The 11,084-nt window shown below is 24.4% G+C and overlaps 1 protein-coding gene across 1 annotated transcript in view; it reads right to left on the bottom strand.

Moving 5' to 3' along the window:
- Window positions 1-11,084, bottom strand: part of LOC111635765 — a 49,261-nt gene that overhangs the window by 16,187 nt on the left and 21,990 nt on the right. The window contains exons 17-24 of the mRNA XM_023380831.1: window positions 10,712-10,899; window positions 7,979-8,115; window positions 6,788-6,918; window positions 6,485-6,670; window positions 4,734-4,852; window positions 3,237-3,364; window positions 3,042-3,169; window positions 1,311-1,481 (exon numbers count right to left, since the gene is read on the bottom strand). Of these exons, the coding sequence (XP_023236599.1) occupies window positions 1,311-1,481; window positions 3,042-3,169; window positions 3,237-3,364; window positions 4,734-4,852; window positions 6,485-6,670; window positions 6,788-6,918; window positions 7,979-8,115; window positions 10,712-10,899 (1,188 nt within the window). The remainder of the gene's footprint in view (window positions 1-1,310; window positions 1,482-3,041; window positions 3,170-3,236; window positions 3,365-4,733; window positions 4,853-6,484; window positions 6,671-6,787; window positions 6,919-7,978; window positions 8,116-10,711; window positions 10,900-11,084) is intronic.

The following is an 11,084-nucleotide window of genomic DNA, read 5'->3' as shown; positions in this document are numbered from 1 at the left end:
GGCTTTCGTCGCCAAACACAACACTCCTGTGGTTCGTCACGCTCCGTAATCTCCCCACATGGCTCCGTGTGACTTTTGGCTATTTCCCAAGCTGAAAATGCCGCTAAAAGGAACACGAATTTAGTCGAGAGAAGACATTGTGCGAAATGCGACGGACCGGCTGATGGCCATTCCAGAAAATGCGTTCCAGCAGTGCTTTCAGCAATGGCAGGAACGCTGGGAGAAGTGTATACATTACCAAGGAGACTACTTTGAAGGGGATTAGGGTTTTGTACCTCAAAGTCAATAAATTAATTTTTGCCGACCAAAGGTCCGATACTTTTTGAACAGACCTTGTATACTAAAATGTCAAATGCACATAAATGCACACAAAAATTACTGGCATTTTAAACTTTAAGGAAAAATCTTGTAAAATCTACAACATAATTTGTTCATGTAAAGCTGGACAATCAAAAACCTTTTGCCAATTCTTAACAGTTGAATCCACTCTCCATTGATTATACTTATAAGTTTCTCCGAATTCTGATTTCCGAATAATCATCTCTTTTTACCTGGGAATGGATTAAAAATTATATCGGCTCCTGTGTGATTTTGGATTTCAAATTGGAATTCAATTCAAAAGCTTTGCTTTTCCTATTGCTATTCATCTTTACTCCTGACAATACACAAGAACGATTGAAACGACCCAGATAAAATACTTTTGTTTTTAAACACCAGAGGGTGAGCATCCAGTAAGAATGCAAACACACGGTTCACAAAACTTATTGCAAAAATGCAAAGAATCCTTCACTCGCGCATATAGGATGACCTAGGTTTTTGAAGCAATCAAAAATGAATAAAAATCTTGTCTTATATGTGAGTAAATACAATATATAATATATATAAATCCCTTGTCAATCATGACTTTCCAAACTAGTTTTGAAATAATTGAGAATTGACTTTACTTCCCATTGAGAATTGACTTACTGAAAATAACTGTAAATACATATATTGTTAAAAACATAGAACATGTATTTTGGTTGATCATTTCTGTCACTAGTTTCTTTTAATTTACTATTTACTTATTAATTTACTATTAATAACTAATAAACTGCTTTATAGATTTTCATGACAATCATCATATAATTCTATTATAAAATACTTAATCATCATATATTTTTCATCATGAAAGAAAGAAAGCAAAATGGTCTTTCAACTTGAGAGTGAGACAAATACAGAGAAAATATAATATGAATAAGACAAATTAAAATTGGTAATAATGAGCAATAACAATAAAATGTAAAATAATAATAAAATATAAAATAACTTACAGTTTGAATGCCAAATTTTTCTTGTAATTCATATGATATTGCTGTATAATTTTGACTGCACACAGCATCTGAAAATATTTTCCATTTTTCCTCATTGAAGGAGGGATTAAAAACATTCTCTTTTAAGGAACCTTCACATAATTTTGTTAATTTTGTTATTTCTGTAAATGCCTAAAGGAAAAAATACATAATTAATGTAAGAAATATGTTAATGTAATTATAAAATTTTTGATAAAAAAAAATATAATTAATATAAATTGGTTAATTCTATATACACAACTGTTCTAACAATAACAATCTTATAAAAAATATTCACTGTGATGATTTACTATTTCTAGCACTTAATCTAAAATTTAATTATCAAGAACACTATCTTAATACACTTCTCAATTTTATTAACTTTATTCATCAGAAATTTGATTATTAAAACTTTTTATTTTAAAATTAAATAATAAAATTTTAAATTTCATAAAATAATATTTGTTTAATTTTTATCGTATTAAGATCTCCATTGAAAAATTATATATTGGGAAAATTTAATATAACTGTCACATAAATAATTTAACTTATTCTATCTGTAAATAGCATATTTATTTAGACAAATGTTTAAGTAGTTATTCAGAATAAAGATTAACAAAAAATGAAGATAAAATACATGATAGCATCTGAAATTTTATGCTTATGTTCATTAATTTACTTACTTATTTGAATATAGAATGTAAAATTCATATCACTTGGAGAAGAAAACATACAGAAATTTGAAAATCCAATTTTGTCAAAGTCTTTTTCCTTTTTAATAATGAGCAAAAGCATACTTACATATATAAATTATTACAAAACTAATTTAAAATGATTAATTATTCAATATAGCAGCTTTCTTATATTCTTTCTTTACTTACAGAAAAATAAATAAATTTCCTATATATTTATTTTTACATGTATATTTTATTAATTAAAATATATCTCTGCTGGATTAAAAAATGATTTTTAAATAAAGGTAACATAATGATAGATCTAAATTAAGATTTTAATAATGTAATTGATAACACCAATCAAGCATTATTATAAAAGAGTTTTAAAGAATTTTTAAAACTTTTAGAAACATAAGAAAAGTAAAAGTTATTGTAAAAATGTAGAAAGAAAATGCTTCTATGAACTTGAACTTAAAGTTGAAGACATTGATTATTCATATTTAAATGTATTTGAAAGCTTTTTATTGATATTATGTTGAAAATATGTTCTCAATTTTATCCCAAATTTAGCTTATAAGAAGCAAAAATTACTAGTTTTTGACTTCTTAATAAGCTAAATTTATAAGGATCCATTATTTTTCAAGTTTCTAAGTAAAAATTGAACTTTTTTTAAGATTATTAAAATATTAAATTAAATGAAAAAATATTTTCCATTAATGCTTTCCAAATGTTAAACTGAGAGACAAAAAATATCATATAAATTTTTTTCTTTTTAATACTTGTGCTGTATATTTGTTTATAATTTTTACAAATAATAAAATTTTTTTATTTAAAATAAAAAATTTATTTTTGTCACCTCTAAAAACATATAATTTAGAATGCTTTCATAAAACACTATTTATTACATTAATATATTAATGTGATGACAGTTTTTTTATACGCAAAAACAACTAATAAAAATATCATGTATGTCTGTAAAACATCAAAAGGGATTAAAACTTGAATCTTTACAAATTTATTACGAACAAACAAAACTTACCTTTGGAGCAACTGAAGTCCAAAAGAATGTTTCAATAAAATCTGGTAATAATGGCAGCCAATCCTTAAGTAATTTTTGAAAATGAGGTGATTCAGGAAAAATATCATGAAGATAAAATTCTGTGACATCTATAAAATTCTAATGTTAGTTTTATAATTACTTAATAAAAATATAGAAATTATTCATTTAACTTACTTTTTCCTATAATTACTTCTGTCTTATTGGCATAAACAGAAACTATTTGAGCTAATATGTTTAGAAATTGTTTCATATGTGGGATTTTATCTATTCCTTTCTCAATTATTGGCATAAAAATTTGAAAGCTATAAAAATAATTTGAAAAATTTATTACTTTCAATGCATGATAAAAAAGAAGAAAACATAAATGTTAAAAATGTTGAAGATGAAAAAATTCAAAATACTTCTGAAAAANTGCCATTTAAAATTGTAACGACTGGTTCATTTTCTGAATATAATTCATACACATTTTCCCAAGTCACTCCATCTATTTTCAAAATCAAAAATAAAGCATTAATAAATTAAATAAGTACACAAATTTATAAAATGTAAATTAATTATTATGGAAAAAGTCACATCAAAAAATGTGAAAAATTCGTACTTATTTAATTACATTTTCAAATTTTATATACAAAGAAATTATCAGTAGAAAGTGAAGTATAAAGAAAAAATTTTAGAAAGCTCACAAAATAATATTCAACACTACATTTTTTCAATTCATGATAATTTTATTACAGTGTTTTAAACAAAAATTTATTACATAATAGAATTTGTAATGAATTTAAATGAAATAAATAAATTTAACTTTAATTGTTAATTAAGAAATTTTAACAAAATATATTTAAATTAAAATAACATTTATATAATTAATGTTTTTATAAAATAAGGAATTTAATGTTTAAAAGTAGTTATTACTATTGTAATTTCATATTATAATCAAATATTGATCTCAAATAATTCCACAAATGCTACAATAAATTTAATAAATTCTCATATATTTCTGTGCAATGTGTAAGAAATTACTTTTGACTTACAGTAAGCTAAATTCATATTAGAAAAAAATAATTACATAGAAAATCATATGATTTATTATATAACAGTATGTTAATTAATTAATCAGCATTATTATTTAGAAGTGATTTATCTATAGATAGATTAACTATAAAGTGTCAAAACTATATTGCAAAATGAAATTTTCAATATCAGCTATAATAAAGTTGAATTTATGATATTCATCAATGTACCATAATATTGAAAATTATACATAAAGTTTACTGCTCATATAATGTTAATAATATTTTTGTAGAAAAATAAACATTTTTTATACAAAATATTATGTGAAAGAAATGCAACATAGCTTCAAAACACAATTAGATAGATAAGATTCAAAAAAAAATTAAAAATTATTTAATTTGATAAATGATTTATTTTTGGAGTTTTTTTAATCGATTATCTCATTGCATGTATATTATGTATACAGTGTTTTCCAAAAGAAATTTACTATAGAAGATTGTGCAAAGAATCTTATAGGCAAATCATCAGGGGCATGTGTATAGTGTATTGGTTATATGCTGTCAATTTGGTTCTGTCAAATAGAAATTAATTGTACAAAATTCATGTGTATTCAAATCACTTTCACTAATGTAAGCCCAGCTGCATAGTTCTGTAACTAACCAATTTGTTGTCATGATTGGCCAGTAAAGTTTCATGTTCTTGCTACTATCTGCATATTGAGTATTAAAAAGAACAACTTCAACCCTCACAACATACTGATTAGTTATAGAACTATGCAACTATACCCAGTTGCAAAGTTCTATAACTATTATATGAATGGTTGAATCACTTTGAACTACATTAGTTCAAAGTGATTCAACCATTCATATAAACTTTGTACAATTAATTGTCTTTTGACAATATTGCAGACCCAAAATGACACATTATATAACCAATACACTATACACTTGCCCTTTATGCTTTCTCTACAAGCTTCTCTGCAAAATCTTCTTTGGTGCATTTCTTTTAGAAAAGACTGTGAAAATTATAATAAACTTACAAATATATATTAATATTATAAAATGTAGAATATTTATGAGATAATCAATTTTAGAATTCAGAATTCATAAAGAAAATTAAATACACTACATCCTTGATGTTTGTGGATGTCAATGTTCAGGAATTCAATCATTCATGATCATAAATTTATGCACCAAAATTTCAACTTTCATGAAAGGTTTTGACCTTTCAGGAAATGGGAGATTATGGAATACCATAGACCGGAGTTAGCACCTGCACAAACTGGATGTTTGAGCAAGTGCAATGCTAGAAGATTACTGCACTCACTCATTCATGTGGTATCTGTCATAAGTTATGTTACTGTTTTGTTTGTTTTTTTCTTTTGGGTCGATAAAATTACTTTTGCAGCACTATAAATTATGCACAGTATATTCATTTACTAAAATCATTTATTTTTCTAAATTTTTTTTAAACAGCAGTAATACATAAATCAAGAGTGGACAAACCTTGTCACGATAGGAACAATACACTGCCTATCAGAAGTAAACAAGGGCTGCATTCTCTATTGGAATGCCTATTGGACACACACATCATCTATTTATAGTATTTTAGCTATATATTATATGGTTATCACTGTTATATAATAAATATTACTCTTACTTTACTAGTACTTTATGACTGACTGACTAGGTAAACAATCAATTAACTCCTTCAATTTTATGAATACTCTATCATACTTTTTTGATTATTATGCTTTCAGTTTCCTCTTTGAAGTTAAGTTGAGAGTTACATAGTGTAATATACAAGAGATCATAACAGAAAACTTACATAGAAATATTATATATGTGTAAGTAGTATGTACCAAGTTTATAAACAGAAATTGTATAAGTATATGGGAGCTGCAATAAGGGTCTAGAAAAACCATATGCAGCTCATGAGCCTCAATTTGACCACCATTGATATAAAGTATTAAAATGAATTACAAATTTAACATTGAAAATAGAACTCAAAGTTCAAGAATTTGATGCTCACAAAGGGTTACTTCATCCCAATTATTCAGGAACATGGGGATAAGTATATATCAACTGCTTACAATATTATTGAAAAGAAAACTAAGGAAAGAAATCCAAAAAACAGTTCCTACAAAATGATTTACATATTCAAATATAGTAGTATAATAATAATTAATATCTATAATTGCTAAGTACTTCAAGGTAAGGATAATTTTTAAACATGTCAATAGCTAATATTTCATTGAAATAAACATTGTTATGATAAAATTGATGACTTAAAAATATACTTTTATTAATTTTATAATAAATAAGAATGTAACAAATTGAAACTTATAAGTAAAAAATTTAAATTTTTGAATACTTAAACAATCAAATTAACTTTTACAATGATAAACTTACTTTTGAAAAACATTTTGTGACACCAAAATCATATGTTTTATTGCAAATTACACTTTGTAGATATAAGAAAGCCTTATTATTATTTGAAGACAATTTAAAATATTCATTCCATTTCTCTTTCTTCACTGAACAAAAATTTTCTTTTCTGTTTTCTGGATAAATAAACTGGTTTGCTATTGCTGATAACTAAATACAAATAAATTTATGTAATCACTGAATTTTTTCTATATAAAATTTTGAAATATATAAAGTTAATTAAGTTTCAAATTAAATTGTTTAATTAAGTTGGAAATTAAATATTACTTTTGTAGGTTCTTGAAGAGTATCCAATATCATATGAGCTAAATCGATGCTACTATTCATGATATTTAAAATTGTAACGACTGGTTCATTTTCTGAATATAATTCATACACATTTTCCCAAGTCACTCCATCTATTTTCAAAATCAAAAATAAAGCATTAATAAATTAAATAAGTACACAAATTTATAAAATGTAAATTAATTATTATGGAAAAAGTCACATCAAAAAATGTGAAAAATTCGTACTTATTTAATTACATTTTCAAATTTTATATACAAAGAAATTATCAGTAGAAAGTGAAGTATAAAGAAAAAATTTTAGAAAGCTCACAAAATAATATTCAACACTACATTTTTTCAATTCATGATAATTTTATTACAGTGTTTTAAACAAAAATTTATTACATAATAGAATTTGTAATGAATTTAAATGAAATAAATAAATTTAACTTTAATTGTTAATTAAGAAATTTTAACAAAATATATTTAAATTAAAATAACATTTATATAATTAATGTTTTTATAAAATAAGGAATTTAATGTTTAAAAGTAGTTATTACTATTGTAATTTCATATTATAATCAAATATTGATCTCAAATAATTCCACAAATGCTACAATAAATTTAATAAATTCTCATATATTTCTGTGCAATGTGTAAGAAATTACTTTTGACTTACAGTAAGCTAAATTCATATTAGAAAAAAATAATTACATAGAAAATCATATGATTTATTATATAACAGTATGTTAATTAATTAATCAGCATTATTATTTAGAAGTGATTTATCTATAGATAGATTAACTATAAAGTGTCAAAACTATATTGCAAAATGAAATTTTCAATATCAGCTATAATAAAGTTGAATTTATGATATTCATCAATGTACCATAATATTGAAAATTATACATAAAGTTTACTGCTCTCTATTAATAATATTTCGTATCCTATTAAAAAAAATAACAAGCTTAGAATTATCTGATGAGATTTGATTTTTCCTTATTAAATTAATTACTCTATATTGTCTACATTATATCTTTTAAACATCTGAAAACTAATATAATAAATAAAACAATTAAGCCAAGAAATTTTGTGGGTTATTATATATGATCTTTCATATATACATAACATTTATAAAATAAATATAAATTATGTATAATAAATAAATAATAAAACAAATAATTAAAATTACCTTTAACTAATTTCAGTGTGCAAGTCATTGAAATAATTATATCATCCACAGTTTTCGAAATATTCCAATTTCCATGCTCAAGAAATTTTTGAATTAAGGTAACATATTTATCTTTTCCAAATTTCATGTCAGGGCTGCTATAAAATATCAAAATTGTTAACTAAAATTTAAATTGCATTTTAATAATTAAAACTTTTATAAAAGTTTTAAAAATAAATAAAATGGGCTGATAGAGTTTGATCATAAATTAAAATTGTTTATCAGATTTATATGTTAAGGCCAAAGTGGGAAGTGTTTGGCCAATTGGGAAATGGCCAATGTTGCTGTAAATTGACTGGCTGGCCAATGTCAGATCTTTTCTTGATTTTGGGATTTGGCTGGCCAGTTTGCAAAATGGCATGGGGCAATCAGCCAAAGTTAGAAAAAAAAAGTCACAAGCAGATTTTGGTGGGTTTGTGTAATTTCATACTTTATATTGATTATTAATTATAAATTATCAAATTCAGTTATGTGTTAAGCTTATTAATCATAGTAAATTATCAATCTCTATCATCACTTGTTACAACAAGATAAACTTTTATGACATTTGGAATTAAACAACAGTTTGTTATTTCTACACTTGCAGCAATTTGTTGTGCACTTAGTAGTGCAATTACATTCAGCCTTGGCCACCTGTCAGTGATTGGGAAGATGCAACAGTTTGTAGCGACTTTTCTTCTGCACCTTCAGATTCCAGTGTGAGCAGTTTCTTGTGCAGAATGGAAAACCAACTTCTGGAATACAGTTGTTTGAGAACACCATGTTTTGTTTCTAGCTTGTAGGAAGCACCCTCGACATTCATAACAATTGCAAGACAACTTATTCCACAAACTGCATGGACATCTTTGTTGCAAAATCCACAAGAATGGGCTGAACTACACTCTTTTTCACACACTATACAAAATCTTTTTACACTATTATTATCAGGCAACTGGTCTGAACTTTCACCATCACAGCAGTCCCTGCATTTATAATATCCTCCATTTTATCACATGTGCCACCTACTGAACAGTCTTGCAACAACACATCGAATTTTGGCCAGTTTGTGAAATGGCCAACCAAAGTAGCATATACACTGGTCATTTCAAATACATTGGACCTTTGGCCACATCTCTCAACCAAAGTGCAAAATGGTCAGCCAATTGAGGAAATTGCCAAACTTTGGGCTTTGGCTGTAACATATATAAAGTGCTAAGACCTAGCATAATTTTAATGCTTTTAAGTATTTAAAGTTTCCACTGAACACCAAATCACTAATAATCTCAAATAAATAAAAGTATAAAAAAATGAGTTATGATATTGCTAGTGATATCATGTTTTTGATGAATGAAACCAAAAAGAGTAAAAAAGTATTTTTTATTCTCATAAATTTTTAATTTTTTTTTCATCTTTGTTTGTTGTATAACTTATCTCAAACTTGGTTGACAAAATAAACAATTTGTATTTCAAAATACTTATGGAATTTAATTTTCATAACATTTAATTCATCCAAAACAAATATTTTCTTTTTTTTATTAAAAAATAAAACCTGCATTGAAAACAATTATATAAGTAGTAATAACTTTTTAGTTATAAAAATTTGCCACCTTGCAACTAACTATTTTAACCACAGTTGGTATTTGTGTGATAGTTATTTTCTGCCATTTTTTTAAAAATAAAAACCATTTTAAAAGATTATTTTGGAGAAATTTTGGACAAAGAAATATGATCATCGACATTATGAGAGTGTAATTATTGTAAATAAGTTTTGGTTATATTCATATCTGTTTCACAATCAAGAAAAATATAGTGATTAATGATCTAAGTTAATTTAATTAGAAGTGTGTTAATGTTAATTTTTAAAGCCGACTAGTTTATTATAATAAGAAATCTTTTAATATTTTTATGTTATATAGGAAAGATTACAAAAAGCATCAATATTATTAATGTTCTTTTCATAATCTGAATCAAAAACAGTATGTTTGTAGTTAACTCAATCAAGTCGAAAACTTGAAAATTAAAAATAATCAAAGAGAATTTATTCCAAAAAATATCAAACGAAATTTTAATTATAGCTACAAGTTAATAAAGCAACTATTCATTTAATCACATAATCAGAAATTTAACACAAAGTGTCATTGTTAGTATACATTGAAGAAAAATATTAGAAATTAGTTAGATCTATTACAGTTAACCAAAGCTTGATGCATAGGGAAACTAATTATCTGAAATCATCTTCAGTGGAACTATTTTGTTTATCAAACTGGCTTCATATAGTTTTATTGAAACAAAAGAATAACATCTATACAAATGCCTGAGAAGTTTTAGATTTGAGATCCAATTTCTAGAAAATTATAACAAAGTACATTCTACAAACAAATATTCCATATTGCAATGGAAACATAAAATTTTTTAAAATTAAATAAGTGCATTGCATTTTTATGAAAATGTAACCAAAACAAGAATATTTTTAGCTGGTTTATTAAATCTACAGTAAACTCTCATATACTTCAAAATACCATAATTTAGGTATTATATATGTTTGGAATTTAATTATCTAGAGTAAAAATTCCTTTTTGTAAATGTGGATACTGGCAATATTGCTTATCTCATTATTAATGTAACAACATATTTATACACATTTACATAAATTAAAAAATTTAATTCAAAATAATCTTCAATATATTTTTTTTATAATTATTATTTATTACTTACATTAATTTATCTAAACTTGTTGACATTCTTTCAATAATTTCATTCCATGTTGTAGAATTAAATAATGGTGAATTTATTTCAATCTTAGGACGATATGTCACCATAAACATTATGTTGTCAAGAAATGAACCTAATTGAGTTAAGAAGTTATTCACTTTAACTTCTGGTGTGGCATTAATTAGAGAATCCTATTAGATAAAAAAACTTTCTTATGATATATAAATAATCAAAATTTAATAATATTAAGAACTATTTTATTTTATTATTTATGATTAAAAACATTATTTTAAAATTAATTTTAGCATAATTTTTTAATTAATTAGTTATTCAAAAGTAAGATATATAAACAGAAATATTTATCAATAAGAATTAA

The sequence above is a fragment of the Centruroides sculpturatus genome, unplaced genomic scaffold (genome assembly GCF_000671375.1).
Source record: "Centruroides sculpturatus isolate CEXI.00-Female unplaced genomic scaffold, Cexi_2.0 scaffold775, whole genome shotgun sequence".
NCBI classification, from domain to species: Eukaryota; Metazoa; Arthropoda; class Arachnida; order Scorpiones; family Buthidae; genus Centruroides; species Centruroides sculpturatus.
The sequence above is the reverse complement of the archived record's forward strand: the minus strand, read 5'-3'. Positions and strand labels throughout refer to the sequence as shown.